Here is a 15,928-nt window from a genome sequence, read left to right as displayed (position 1 = left end):
AATTTTTCCTCTATTCCTTAGCTTGCCTCTGCATTCTGACTGGCTTTATACAACTGGCGTCCATTCTGCACTATACAAACAAACTAATTTATTTGGAACAAGCAGCAAAATGAGATCTTTATTTGATGCAGTCAGAGCCTCAATTAGTCCTGCTGGTACTCACTCACTGCCTTTAATCCCATCCCCCACCGCCACCCCCTGCCCATCTCTCTTCTGTTTAATAGGGGCCTGTCCCTCAGATCAGCAGTCTCTTAGCCTGCCTCCTGTCTTTCACTCCTTCCTGTTGGTCTTCATTTCTTTTGACTTTTAATATTTAGGTATAATGCATTGTAGAAAACACTATTTGGATACAAAGTTAATTTAAAAGACATTATCCTTTAAGGATCTTAGAATCTTTTAGAGAAGGCACATGACTTAACACCTTACATGCACAGCCTGTAGCCAGTTTCTCTTACGTAAAAGTAAGAATGCCAGCCTTAACATAGTCCTGCAGATAAAAGCCAACGTGTATTATTGCTGGGCTTGATTAATAGCATGAATCCATACTCTATATGAGAGTATTCATATCAGATCAGATCAGATGCTCAGTCGTGTCCGACTCTTTGCGACCCCATGAGTCGCAGCACGCCAGGCCTCCCTGTCCATCACCAACTCCCGGAGTTCACCCAGACTCAAAAATGAAATCAGGGACTTCAGATTATTTCAAAGACTTAAATATATCCTGGCCCTGAGGATCTGCTTGCAAAGTCTCAGGACCACTCACGGCCTCATTTCTCTTCCTCCCTATTACAGATTGTACTTTCTTCTCAGTTCTCTCACCTCCCCTTAGTAAGCACATCAACCACTAAGTTCTTCGCCAAATTCTCAGACCCACTCAGGACCTTACTATAAGAAAGATAACAAGGAATTTTTTTTTTTTCTCAGCCTTTCTGAGGTTTTATTTAAATGCCCTCAGTGGTCATAGGGCAGAAGCCCAAGGGAGGAAGCTGGAGAGAGTATGTTTCTCATCCCTGGGAGGCCTAGCTCCTGCAGCCAAATTACGGCACCAGTGAACAATGTAATACATTCCTGGACAGGTCGGTGGGACCCTGGGCGCCTGAGCCTTGTGGAGAGAGGTGCCAGACACAGAGCTCTCCGTAAGCAATCCTGCAGAGCTGCTCCCTGGGTGCAGAAATGAAATACGGGAGAGCTTCACATTACACAGAGACCTGTAGCTCACACCTGGTTATTGATGGCCTTGGTGAGGCCTCTGCCTCCGCCCTCCACTTGGGAACTGCCTGCTACTATGGGGGTTGGGCGTCTTTGAAGCAGTGTTGGAAAACAAGAAAGAGATGTTTCCTTTTCTCTCTTTGCCCTATCAGCCTGCGCACAATCATGAAGGTATATACACACAAATATGCACAAATATAGCACATACACATAGCTTTTCTTAGGCTATATTCGGGTTCTCGTCATCCTCCTCCTCCCCGACAATAAAAAAAAAGCAACCAGATTTCAATCAAGCACTTCAAAAATTATATCAACAACAGGGTGTTCAGCTGTAACCAAGGAACATTTTAAAATTATCAACATGTAAGCAGCTGTTGGTTTGGGACTGGCACCCCTCTGGGAGATGGTAGGGGAAGGATACAGTAAGGGCATGGAAAGAAGAGGTCAACAGTGGGCAATTCCCACCCAGGCACTGTGCCTGAGACTGTAGAACTTGCCACGGCTGTTTCACACTGCAGAGAGTGCAATTTGTGTCCTCTGTGCTATGCATGAGAGGGCAGTCTTCTATGACTGCTTGAGGTATGATTACTAAGCCTGCTGCTCATGAGCTTTTGTTGTCATTGTTTTAATTCTTCCTGGATTAGAAAACAGGATAACTTTGGGTTCCAGAGATGATTTCCACACGAGAAAGGCACTAGAGGGGAGCAAGCTGTGGCTTTACTAGGGTAAATATGTCACAGTTGCTGCACTAGACTGAGCTTTCCCAGAAGCTAGTGATTGGCTGGTTTCAGGCAGAGGCCAATGAGGTGTCAGTAATATTCCTGTCCCTGCCCCCAAAGGTCAAAAGGATAGAAGAGAGGGAGTCTATAGGTGTGTTTTCCCACTTTTCATTTATGGCTTAGGGCTTCCCAGATGGCACAGTGGTAAAGAATCCGCCTGCCAATGCAGGAGATGCGGGTTCAATCCCTGGGTCAGGAAGATCCCCTGGAAAAGGGAACAGCAACCCACTCCAGTATTCTTGCCTGGGAAATCCCATGCACAGGAGCCCATCGGTCTACAGTCCATGAAGTCACAAAGAGTCAGACACAATTGAGCACATATTTGTGGCTTAAATGATCTCTGAACATCACTGTGGTTATTCCTCGGTTACTTGAGATGTTTTAGTCATCCTGGATTTGAGAAAGCAAGGTAAGCACTCTCCCTTTTGTCCTCTAACTCCGAACTGTTCTGTCTTAAAATTTGCCTTTGCTCACTTTCATTCTGCCTACGAGTCTACAGATGGATCAGCTAGGCATTGGAATTCTCTTTCTTTGGCCAGAACAAGCAGAAATAGGATGACTTTACATCAACCCCAGTAAGCAGACTTGACCAAACAGAAAAGCTCAACTGAGTGAATAAAAAGAAAGAGTTTAATCCACAGCTGTTATTTTTTGACAACTTTCAAGGTGAGGCTTCCCCAAAAATAACTGTGATGTTTATAAAAAGGTTTCTTATGTATAAACGCTTTTGCTTATATGTAATTGTCTCACCAACCCTGTGATAGGAGTTATGCTCATTGTGCAGGTGCTGTTCAGAGAGGCTCTGTGATTTGTCCAAAGTCCTGTGGATATTGAGTAGCTCAGCCAGAACTCACACCAAGGGCTTCTGACTTCAAATCTTGTGTGTTCTGCTCAGAAACTGAGGGTGCCTAGGCTGGAGGCAGGAGAATCCCAGCACCTTTAGGACAGAAATTGACACAAAATATCCTAGGAGAGTATACATGAGCAGAAGTTACTAAGCAACAGCTTAGGCCTTCCTTAATCTCATCAATGAATCCCTTTTTTGCCATTTCTGTCACTAACACCACCACTACCACATGATCACTATACTACATTTAGCAGCCCATGTATAATCAGCTCTGGTTTCTAATTCTTTCTGTTTTCCTTTTTCCTTTTACAGATTAACAGTTCATCTTTTGTTTTAGTTTTATCTAGTCCTTTTAAAGATGCTAAATGTGTAGACAGAGCAGTAGTCACGAGAAGCCATGAGAGGAAGTTATTGAGAGGAAGTTATTAAGGCTTTGGGCTTTTAAAGTATGTATTAGAATTTCCTTTGAGACTTCAATCTTTTTTAAACTATTGTCAACTCCTGGGCTAGGTAAGTAAGAACAAGGAATGAGAGTGCTAAACAAACAAACAAAAAACCACAAAAAACCACACACACACACACACACACACAAATGGTCTTATCCCAGATCAGATGCCTACTCACAGCCTAGTAAAAATCCTGAGACCTCGAACCAAGACAAGCTATTTATCTATACCTAAATATATATCTATACCAAGGCAAGGAGTATCTACCTTGCAGAGAAACCCTTAAAAGACGAGGCAGAAAACAGATTTTCACTTGATCAAAAACTTTTGCTGTCCTCAACCCCTCCTCCCACACTTATTCAAAATCAGACTTCTGTTTAGGTCCGAGACTGTGAGACAAAGCAGCTCTAAGAGATAATGTGTGCAAGAGGAACCCTTCCCTGTTCAACCCTGGAATGCATTCCATTAGAGACAGCATAAGCCCTTACATACCCTACCTATCCCACTCCTGTAACCCAACTGTGAAGGCAGAAGGGAAAGCTGTAGGAATACAACATTCATCAATCATAGATCTAGGATGCTGCAGCTCCCTGACCCGGGCCCCAGCTTGAGCTAGGGGAAGAACACCTCATGAAAACAATCTACCTATAGTTAAGATTCCTTCCAGGGCAAATCTTACTTTTTGGTCCATCGATCTTGGCGCTCACTGTTCTCCCTGCTTCCCACCCCCACTGCCTCTGCATGTGGGCTCAGAAGTCATCATCTAAAGAATTCCATTGCTCACCTCCTGCATAGCAGCACAGCCCCATGAGGCCACACACCAGATGGAGGGGATAAAAGTACGAGGTCATGGCTTCTAGCAAGAGGCTTTTTCTTAAACTAACCCTGACTCCTGGAAAAGAGGCAGAGCAGGAGAGTGTCAAGTGAGCTGCTGACGACAGCAGCTTCAGAAGTCTTGTATAAAGAGCTAACTTAGCTTTCAGTGGAAATTTCTCTACTCCTGGTCTCACATCTACTTCTTGAATGTGTTTGAATAGAATGCAGGGACTGTCAAACCAAAGGGTTAAATCTTGCCCAACTGTAGGAACCTATTCAACAGGTTGCCACACACATGGTAAGGTGGAGGCCAAACCCTGAACACGTGCCCCGTTTCTCTAGGACTGTAACTATGAAGAAAGGGAAAGGGTATGGAAAGTGGACTAGAACTCAGGAGAAATTGAAAGGTTGTCAGTAGGCCTTCAAAGTCTCTGTGTATTAAAATAATGTACACAAGGATGGGGATGCAGGAGGCGCATCATTCCTAGAACCATTAGGCTTACTGGGTGACAATGTATGGAATCAATAACTACAAAGGAACAAAACAATTTAAGCAACAGACTGAGAAACAGAATTCTCAGAATAAAGGAATCAAGTGAATGAGATTAATCAGTCTTTCTATAGGAGGTGGCTTTTGAGCAGGATTTTTAAAAGATACAGTATGTTTTGGTTGAGAACAGACAGAGGAAAGCATTCTAAGTAGAAGGAACTGGTTTATGCTGAAACTTAGAAGCAAGAATGTGCAAGCAATATATAAGGAATTTCAAGCAAGTACATATTATATACACTGGGGAATACAGAGAAATTAGAATGCTGAAATCAGGGCTTAAATAATGTGAGGTGACTACATGTGCCCAGATTGTCAAATGGCTCAGAGTTCCCTACAGAGCAACACGGCATCTTGATCTATGTCAGTAAGCACCAGGGCAGCTATGGGAAAACACAAGGATGAGTCCATTTGTTACAGACAGAGGGACTAGAAGAGAGCTACACTGTGAAGCCCAACAAAATGCTAAATACTGTTCACTATAGCTCCCTATCATTTGAGATTCTGGGCTAAATAAGAGCTATCAAATATCCTATCCAGAACTGTGATGCATTAATGTAGTCTAACAGGCCTAGACCTTGGTGTAAATCAAGCCAAACACTTATGAAATTAGAATGTAAAGAAGAAATTCTTTAAAATAGAAAATACATGCTTCTTTCCCTGACTCTTAAACTTGACTGGTCTCCTATACCGCATGTGGCATATTGGACTTTTGAGGCTAGCACATTCATCAGAGCTGAGTGAGCTGAGGCCATAGTGGAAAGGCGGAGAGCTATGAAAGAGTTTTAGGGACGACAAAATCAATTCACTGAGTGACAGGATGGTTCTGGTGAGAGCTGGACCATAAAGAATGCTGAGTGCTGAAGAACTGAGGCTTTCATATTGTGGTGCTAGAGAAGACTCTTGAGAGTCCCTTGGACTGAAAGAATATCAAACCAGTCAATCCTAAAGGAGATCAACCCTGAATATTCATTGGAAGGACTGATGCTGAAGATCCAATACTTTGGCCACCTGATAAGAAGAGCTGACTCACTGGAAAAGACCCTGTTGCTGGGAAAGACTGAGGGCAGGAGGAGAAGCTGGTTATGGGGGATGAGATGGTTGTGTGGCATCACTGATTCAATGGACGTGAATTTGAGCCAACTCCAGAAAACAGTGGAGGACAGAGGAGCCCGGCATGCTGCACTCCACGGGGTCACAAAGAGTTGTACACAACTTAGCGACTGAACAACAGAACAGGCTGCTAGAGCAACAACCAAAGATACAAATCCTCATTTCATAATCTTCACGTTAGGTCTCTGGCTTCTTGCACTTGTTGAAGGTAAAAACAGAGCTATTTATTGGGCTTCTGCCATTTTTTAACTGAACTTTGCTAAACTCTGAGGATAAAAACCACAAGGGCAACCCTGTTCTTCCACAGCACTTTTCTGGTGCCACTTTCAAAAAGAGAATATTGAAATGTGTGTGTGTACACATATATACATTTGTGTGTGTGTGTGTGTGTATATATATATATATATATATATATTTATATTTATGAACACTGAATAAGCCAAAAGGTGAGCAATATATTAACTTTCTGCTTTACTTAACTGGCACAATTTAGTGCCGGACGGGAAGCAACCACTTAACAGTGATAGCATTTGTTGGTATCATCTTAGTTTTTTCCTCCTCCCCTAAATAGTTTATAAAAGGTGATTTGTGAAATTCTTCACAACAGAAAAGCTCAAGGGTTTACATTCAACTGTGACACCACTGTGAATTCATTAAGAAGCATGTTTCAGGTTGCACTATAATTTCCCTATGTAACATAAACCCATGGAATCTGACATAAGCTGATTGCTCATGCTGGTTATTTTATTTACATTTCTGAATGGAAGGGATTTCAATACTCATAAAATATCTAACTTATTATTTTTCATCTGTTCTCCCAGAGCAGCTATTATAAAACAGGCATAGAAACAGAAGTCTCAACTTGTATGACTGGCTAAGCAACCAGGGAAAAGTTACTGCTCAAAAGCAATTAAAAAAAAAAATAATTCAATATGGAACTTGAGGCCAAATGTGATATTATTACTCTCAATACTATGAAAAAGATAAAAGTTTTTTTTGTTGTAAGTGTTCATTATGTTTGTTGAAGTCCTATGGGAGTAGGAGGTAGTCCATAGGAATTCAGGGGGCCTTAAGTCTACTTAAGTCTTTCTCTAGAGACCTAATGTTAGCAGACACAGCCTAATATAAATGGGAACACAGATGAATGGATCAGAGTGGGCTCCTTACAACCCAGAAACATGAATACACCTCCTTACAGGTTACAAATTAGACTTCTGAACTGGAAAATGCCGTGAGGGTTAGATGTATGTTTTGTTCACCTACCCAAAGAATAATAATTTCCACTTATTCCAGCAGATATAGCAAACTCAGATAAATTACTAAAGAAGTAACAATTACAAGTAAACTCCAAAGCTGGATCTTCAGTCTTCTGCCTGTAAGTCTGTTCAAATCATTCCACTTTCTCCTGCTGCCTCACTGAGTTAAGTCAGTATACTCCTCGACCCTGCAGTACAACCTTAGGCCTCCTCTTCTATTCAAAAGACTATCATCATTTTACCACATCTAATGATTACATGCCTAACAGTATAAATTCCCCAAGGACAGGTTCTGTGCCTGTTTTTAAAAATATTTTAATATGTATTCCAAGGTTATATCTCCAATTATCCAGTTAGTACATATACTGACTGAACCCAAGAAATATAGGAAATCTTTTTCAGTTGCTTAGAAAATCTTGACAGTTCCCCTTATTAAAAGGTAAAATTGTCCAGGATTCAGAATTGATGAGCAAAATTTAGCTTGGAAGAGAGGGAAAAGGCAGCTTATTTTATTACCTTAACCCAATATCCTTTTATTTTTCTAATTAACCTGATATATTTTGAGAATCAGTCACTGCAGGGTGCAGCTTTGACATGAACAGTGGGCTCTCGGAAATTCTGAGTGGTTCTTTCCCCTTCTTTCTCACATGTCCACAGAGGCACATAATTTTAGTACTGACTCTTCACTGTCCCATTCTGTTTCACAATGGCATCATACTGTTTCATTTTCTAAACCAGGATGGTCCTTAGCTCTTATTAATCTGTCATTATTAGGAATGAGAGGATATAGAAAACAAAGATAAAAATTAATGAGTATGGTAGGCTTTCAACAGTATGTGAACCAGAAAAGGCAGAGGAACCAGAGATCAAATTGCCAACATCCGCTGGATCACAGAAAAAACAAGAGAGTTCCAGAAAAACATATATTTCTGCTTTATTGACTATGCCAAAGTCTTTGAATGTGTGAATCACCACAAACTTTGGAAAATTCTGAAAGAAATGGGAATACCAGACCACCTGACCTTCCTCTTCAGAAATCTGTATGCAGATCAGGAAGCAACAGTTAGAACTGGACATGGAACAACAGAGTGGTTCCAAATAGGAAAAGGAGTACATCAAGGCTGTATATTGTCACCCTGCTTATTTAACTTATATGCAGAGTACATCATGAGAAACAGTGGGCTGGATGAAGCACAAGCTGGAATCAAGACTGCCAGGAGAAATACCAATAACCCCAGATTTGCAGATGACACCACCCTTATGGCAGAAAGCAAAGAAGAACTCAAGAGTCTCTTGATGAAAGTCAAAGAGGAGAGTGAAAAAGTTGGCTTAAAGCTCAACATTCAGAAAATGAAGATCATGGCATCTGGTCCCATCACTTCATGGCAAATAGATGAGGAAACAGTGTCAGACTTTATTTTTTGGGGCTCCAAAATCACTGCAGATGGTGACTGCAGCCATGAAATTAAAAGACGCTCACTCCTTGGAAGAAAAGTTATGACCAACCTAGACAGCATATTAAAAAGCAGAGACATTACTTTGCAAACAAAAGTCCATCAAACTAGACAAAGGTCTAGTCAAAGCTATGGTTTTTCCAGTAGTCATGTATGGATGCAAGAGTTGGACTATAAAGAAAGCTGAGCACTGAAGAATTGATGCTTTTGAACTGTGGTGTGGGAGAAGACTCTTGAGATTCCCTTGGACTGCAAGGAGATCCAACCAGTCCATCCTAAAGGAAATCAGTCCTGAATATTCATTGGAAGGGCTGATGTTGAAGCTGAAACTCCAATACTTTGGCCACCTGATGCGAAGAACTGACTCATTTGAAAAGACCCTGATGCTGGGAAAGATTGAAGGTGGGAGGAGAAGGAACAACAGAGGTTTAGATGGTTGGATGATATCACCGATTCAATGGACATGCATTTGAGTAAACACTGGGAGTTGGTGATGGACAGGGAGGCCTAGCATGCTGCAGTCCATGGGGTGGCAAAGAGTTGGACACAAGTGAACAACTGAACTGAACTGATAGTAGGCTTTAGTCTTACTGCGGCCACTATATATGAATCTGAGGGGTGACATTTCTTATTTCAATCTTGAGTTGTGGAGCACCTCATTTTTTAATAAATTCTAAACTGTTTAAATGAACATAATGAATGCCACAGTTAACAAAAACATGAACTTCATCAGTTGGGTGTAACAACAAAAGTCTTTCATGTCTGATATTTGAAAAATAATAAAATAGAGAGAGAGACCTCTTTCTATTTACTCTTGTTTGACTGAAAGGAATCCTAACCAAATAAATTCTTCTAAAAGGAAAAAGCCTCTATCAGTCTAGATAGACTTTTTGGGTCACTAAATCTTATGTGAGGCATGTGAAAATATTAATAACTCATCAGTCACTTCCAGTCAAATGAATGAACCTGCAAGGATAAACTAATTTACTTGTGCAGCAGAAGCCTCTGTCTTATACATCTCTTGTCTACCTCAAACCCCTACCACTAGACTATGAGTTACTTGTGAACATGGGTTGCATTTTATATTTCATAAAGGTATCCAATAAATATCTGCTCATTGAATGAATGAACAAATTTATTATTAGTAACATCTTAATACAATGAATTCAACATTAAAAACTTTTGGTATGTTACAGGATAATCATTACCAAATTATAGCATGTTAAAGAGCGATAGTTAACATATTTTTAAATGCTGAGCCTCTTTAAAAACTAAACTCTGAAAACAAATTAAGATAAGCTCTATTGGAATCTTCTCATCCAATAAGCCAATACTGAAAGAAGAATCTTTTCAGGGTATCCAGGACTCTGAACTGCATGTTCTAGTGCCGTTTTTGGGGGGTTTTTTTGAGTCAGTATTACAAAGCTAAAATACACCAAGAGTAAATTAATAAGAAAAATCTACACAGCTAGAGCTTTGTTGAATTAGAATTCCTGGGCTCCCAATAAGGGCTAAATCCCAAAGGGATCAGAGTCAAGTAAATAAAAAATCCATCTGAATTTTATCAGAGGGCAAAGTTTCAACTTTGAATACCCCAGCAACCAAGGATGAATTATGTATAAGATTAGTAAAGTGCCTTCATCCATGCCTCAGCCAGAGAACATTCTTCTATCTCACTGTGACTGAAGGAAAAGCAGCAGTGTGTTCGCCTGCCAAAAAATAGTTGTGGCTATACTCTAGATAGAAGTTTAACAACACTGAGGGATTAAAATTTAATAGTAAAGCTGCTGCTACCTGGGAGTAAAAGCTTGAACTCTGGCATCAGAAAGAAATAGGGACTTCAGCATGCTGAATAGATGAAAACAAGAGCTGGCAAGTGCCTAACAAAGACTATAAGAGTATGTTCCCTTCTTAAATTCTTCCCCAAACTGCTTCTTTCTCTGCATATCCTATTTATAATATGCAAGAGTGCTCAATGGGAATACAGCCCTTTTCTACACTTTGAATAGTACATATACATTTCATTTACAGAATGCTTGAAATTATAGGATGAGGTTAAAGGGTGATTATGTGGTCTGAATTCTCTGAACATCAGTTCTCTTAGTTTTGTTGAATATCACCTGAAGCCCAAATAATTTCTTTTCTTGAAGCTGGCAGTTGAGACAGACATAAGGCAATCTTAATATTAATTAGAGAACTAACAGAGATTATTTTTTCCTCAAATTCAGATAGAATACCATTAATAGCTAATCTTTCACTGAGGCCTTATCAGCATTAAGGAACACATTGACGTTTCCAATGTATTGTTACAACTGCTAAAAGTACATCTGTTACCTAAAAATCCCACTTTAGAAAAACAAAACAAAAAAGGCCATAAGTTATGTTATTTTAGACCAAAAGTTTATTCTGTTCAATTAAACTTACCCTCACAATCCTTGACAAACTTCACCTTTGATTTTTTGAAAACAGAGAGTTGCTGGAACATAAGCTACAGCTTTAGTTTATATTAAGCAATGAAATTAAAAGACGCTACTCCTTGGAAGGAAAGTTATGACCAACCTAGATAGCATATTCAAAAGCAGAGACATTACTTTGCCAACAAAGGTCCGTCTAGTCAAGCCTATGGTTTTTCCAGTGGTCATGTATGGATGTGAGAGTTGGACTATAAAGAAAGCTGAGCGCCGAAGAATTGATGCTTTTGAACTGTGGTGTTGGAAAAGACTCTTGAGAGTCCCTTGGACTTCAAGGAGGTCCAACCAGTCCATCCTAAAGGAGATCAGTCCTGGGTGTTCATTGGAAGGACTGATATTGAGGCTGAAACTCCAATACTTTGGCCACCTGATGCAAAGTGCTGACTCATTGGAAAAGACCCTGATGCTGGGAAAGATTGAGGGCAGGAGGAGAGGGGGACAACAGAGGATGAGATGGCTGGATGACCATCATTGACTCGATGGACACAGGTTTGAGTGGACTCTGAGAGTTGGTGATGGACAGGGAGGCCTGGCATGCTGTGGTTCATAGGGTCGCAAAGAGTCGGACATGACTAAGTGACTGAACTGAACTGAACTGAAGCTTTTCTTTTTCTTTTGTTTACTGTTTCAAAGAGTTAATTAAATTCCCTCTGAATCACTACAAATGAGTGCCTACTGTTTATTCAGTATTACTGCACATTTTAGACAATTAGAAAGGATGAAGTTCTTTTTACGGTTGTATGAGTATGTGATATAAATGATCAGTGTACTTTAAGTGATTTACTAACCAGAATAGGAATGAAATTACAGTGAACCAGTTTAAAGACAAAAAAGCAAATGGGCATTCTTTATTTTAAAACAGCAAACTTCATTAAATAAGCTTATATAATGAAGAACATTTCCAGGTAGTTTATTTGTCTACTTAGATCTTTTCAGTAAGCAATTCTGCAATCTAAGGTCCCTTTCTACTTTCTGACAATCCATACTGGCCTCTTTATTTAAAACTCTTCTCCAAATTCATCCCCTATAGGAAGACATTTGTAAGACCACTTTACTGTCATCACGCTATCAGTCTATAATTCCTTCAGGATTACTATATTTGGTTTGACATTTATTCTTCTGTACTTGTTTTGGTATAAGTTGAGAGGTGACACATTTTTGAAACCAAATATATATGCGACTAAAGGACTATCTGTTGTGTGATTTCAAGGAACTCTTAACTTGATTGGCTCAAACTTCCTCATCTATTACATTGGAAGAGCACAATCTGTCCTCCAATGCCTCTGGTAAGAACTAATGAGAGTGTAAGTATAAACTTTTAAAAAAGAAAACTAATGAAGTCCACATTACTCCTGGTTTAGAATTATAATAAATTAATTAGTTGTACTAATTTAGTTCTTTTGAGCATTAAAAATTTGATTGGTGGGGGAAGGAGCAAAATTCCACTCAAGAAAAAAGCTAAAATAAGTATTCCTCAAGATTTTAATTTTCCTCTGTACCCCATTATTCTTTCCATTTAGAGGACTATGCTGGGTCTGCAAAAATCTTTTCTAAAACAAAAGTCAGCAGGTTTCCTAATATGAATTCTAATACTACTAGTGTTACAAATTTGGAATGAGTGATTTACATCAATATCCGGGCACAACTCTTCTACCTGCTATGCAGTCCATTTGCCTCAAGTGCTAATGAATAATAATAAATATATTCACAGCAGTTAGTGATAGAGTAACTTAGACTTTGGCACTGAGGCTTTCAGTTTGAGGGGGGGCAAAGATGATTAAATATTCTGCCAAATGAATTCAGGGAGAGCTTTTATGAATTTCATACTTGTTAAGCACGTGTTATTAGGGAAAGAGGGTGCTTTCCACAAACTTCAAAACTGAATTAAATCCTGGGGAAAGAATATAGACATGTGTTAAAAAGTACATTGCCCTAGCTTTTATTCTCTTTTGTCTTTGAAGAGTTCAGTACTTAGAACATTTGGATAAAGAAGAACATTAGCAATTCCATAAATTTCTCATTCTGGTTCTTTTTGTAGGAGAACAATGAGGATGAAGTATGAGAAATTACCCTTATAAAAAGCAGAGAACAACTTTTCTCTTGCTACAAATATCCCAGTTAATTAAGAAAATCAAAATTGGAATATGCCAGACTGCCCAAATAAAGACTTTAGCAGCACTAACAATGGAACAAAAGTGTAAACATTTAAAATTTTTGACCTATTACAATAGATTCATTTTATTATCAGGATATTCTCTGGGAAATATCTCAGATATATTACTGTGGAAACAGCATGTTATAGAAGAGTATTTTCCCAGAATTTATGTTTAGTTACAATTCAAAATGTTTTTAAAACTGTATTAGTTCTTGAAAATAATTCTTTTTCAAAGTGAAGAAACATTTTAATTTCAGTTTAATTTCTGAATGGGGCCCTAGCTATTTAGAATGCAACTCTCTTAGGGTTTTAGTAAAGTCAGATGAAGAATATAAAAAGCCTTTCACCTGTAGACAGATTTCGTGTCACTGGTTGTGACAACAGTAAATTAGGAACCTTTAAATTGATGTATATCAATACATGGTTATAATTGTCTATCAACTCCCCTAGTTATGAAGACAATCTTTGTCCTGGAAAAAATTATAATAATGGACAAACCTTCTCAAAAGTTCTCGTTACTATTCAGTAAAAGACACTTGGCATTTATATCTGCTTATTACTTTTTAAAATGTAATTTAGGGAGAGAAATGTTAATTATTTTGGGGAAGGGACTGAAGAAATCCCAGTGAGACATTCTGTAGAGAGGTCTTTTGTTAGTGTAACATCTGACCTTTTATATCTTTGGAAATCATGCAACTTGGCTAATGTAGTCCTTAAAGAATTAATCAAGCAGATTGTTAGGCCCTAGTTACAGTGAAGCCAGCCAATTATGAGTTGCTCAGAAATTCATCACTGGCATGTCCAACCACATTTTCCCACATAAAGATTAGTAGAAATATGTGGAAACGGGGCCCATTCCCACCCTAGCACAGCTACAATATGTGTTCAGTGAAACAAATTTTAACCAAGTTTTGCCTTAGTGAAACAAGTAATTTATCTGGAAATCTTTTTAATTTCTGTCTTTACCCATAACATCTTATCTGCCAACATTGCAAATGCTGGCCCGTTTAGTTAAAACCCAACTAGGGATTTTTATATTCAAACACAAAAGCACTAAAGTCACATGCCACAGCCTGAATTTATCTGTAAGTTAATGAAATTTCCAAACACCATCTTTAGTCTTTTCACTGTTGTAATAACGCCCTCCCAAGGCTTACTAAGAAGAAAGCTTTTCTTGCAAGAGAGGAATGAAAGGAGACAGAGTAGATGAAGATTGGTTCAATAAGGAGAGGGCAGTGCTGCTCTCAAATAAAGAAGCGCCTTTCAGATAAGCAGAATCAGATTCCAGTTCATTGGTTTGCTGGCTACCCTTACTTTGAACTCTCATATTTAACCCAGCAGGCTTCAAAGCAGGTGAGAAAATGACCTACCACTTAAAAGCAATTTTTCCTTTTTCAGGAATTCTGGCCTTAAGAGACTATCAGCTCTGATATCAGCACATTCCACATCTCCAGGGATTTATGCAATTTTTTTTCCATTGCTCTGTGTCTACTGTCAGGCTGTTTTCATCTCAGCCAGGAGAAAAATCAGGAGAAAAAGTCCTAATGTGCTGAAGATGAAATCTTTTTCCATATCTTTATATCATGCAAAAGAAGGGGCACTAAAACACTAACCATTCTAGTTCATTCCCTTCCATTTATCTAAATCTGATGTTCAGTGAGGATTACTACAAATTACTAATCCCTAGCGCCTTGCTTCATGAAAAAGCAATTTTCGTAACAAATGCATTTTAACAAATTCAGACTGAATTTACTCTAGCATGAGAAATAATACAAGAAGTTATTAGATGAAGAAGAGACAATGGCAACAATGGAAGGAACTAGGAAATTTTCTTAAACCGCTTTGCCTTACTTAATAGAAGAATAAATATGTTTCAAAGATTCTTCATTGATTTCTATATTTCATTGATACTGTACTTGGCTATCAAATATCTGACTTAGCTAAAAATTTTTAACATATGCAGTTTGCAACTTACCAATGGGTTCTGCTCCATAAGGCAGTTTGCTAGTGCCTAGAATTTGAAACATTTCTTCACTTTCTGGTGCACATAATGTACCGGAAGTATAGTACTAAAAGTATTGTTTAAATGATACCTAACAGCCATTTCTACTACTATTTCCATGGAAAAATGCATTTTTTGTTTATTAGTAGGACATAGCTCTTCCAAACATGCAGGGGGTAGGGTTTCTCACTACAGCTGCACTTCCGTGATGATGATGACAATGACGATGACAACAACAGCTAACACCTACTTTTTACTGTGGGTAGACACAGTTCCAAATTCTTGATAAATTTTAAACTCATTTAGCCTTCACAAAAATCCAAGAGGTAGTACTATTCCCATTTTACAACTGGGGGGTGGGGAAGGTTAAGCAACTTACCCAAGGTTGCACAGCCAATGAGTATCACAGCTGAAATCCAAAGCAAAACAGTCTGGCTCCAGAGCCTCTGCTCATAACGACTCTACAATCTTGTCCCTTTTCCACCTTGATAAGGTGGCACCATCCAGGAATTCTAAATTCCTCTATTGGGGGTAGAGTAGAGCAAGGTCTTCTTAAGCTTTAAATGTATATAGAATCCTCTGAGGATCTTGCTTCTAACAAGGTCCTGGGTGATGGTAATGCTCCTGGGGCAGAGACCACACAATATTAAGTGGTAAGAAGAATATGAACCTCTGGTTCTCTTGCTGTCTACTAGGGTAATTGTTTATTGAGTTTATAAACTGGAGTCTGCCTATATTGTTTTCATTTCCCATTAATTCTTAAGTGGAAACAGCCCTTGGAACTGCTACATACCGAATATTGATCTGCAGGTACTTTCAGTAAATACTTAACT

General features: G+C 39.0%; 1 protein-coding gene across 13 annotated transcripts in view; it reads right to left on the bottom strand.

Moving 5' to 3' along the window:
- Nucleotides 1–15,928, bottom strand: part of ST7L (suppression of tumorigenicity 7 like) — a 143,742-nt gene that overhangs the window by 57,455 nt on the left and 70,359 nt on the right. For 10 of the 13 annotated variants that reach the window (XM_055584727.1, XM_055584733.1, XM_055584735.1 and 7 more), the window contains one exon: nt 350–2,925. The exons of 1 other annotated variant lie outside the window; for it this stretch is intronic. In XM_055584727.1, the coding sequence (XP_055440702.1) occupies nt 2,860–2,925 (66 nt within the window). In that variant the 3' untranslated portion in view covers nt 350–2,859. Of the gene's footprint in view, nt 1–349; nt 15,720–15,928 lie in introns of those variants that run through there. 2 more of the 13 variants (XR_008715677.1, XM_055584730.1) reach the window with 2 other exon arrangements.

The sequence above is a fragment of the Bubalus kerabau genome, chromosome 6, assembly GCF_029407905.1.
Source record: "Bubalus kerabau isolate K-KA32 ecotype Philippines breed swamp buffalo chromosome 6, PCC_UOA_SB_1v2, whole genome shotgun sequence".
NCBI lineage: Eukaryota > Metazoa > Chordata > Mammalia > Artiodactyla > Bovidae > Bubalus > Bubalus kerabau.
Note: the sequence above shows the minus strand (reverse complement) of the source record. Positions and strands in the feature narration are given on the sequence as shown.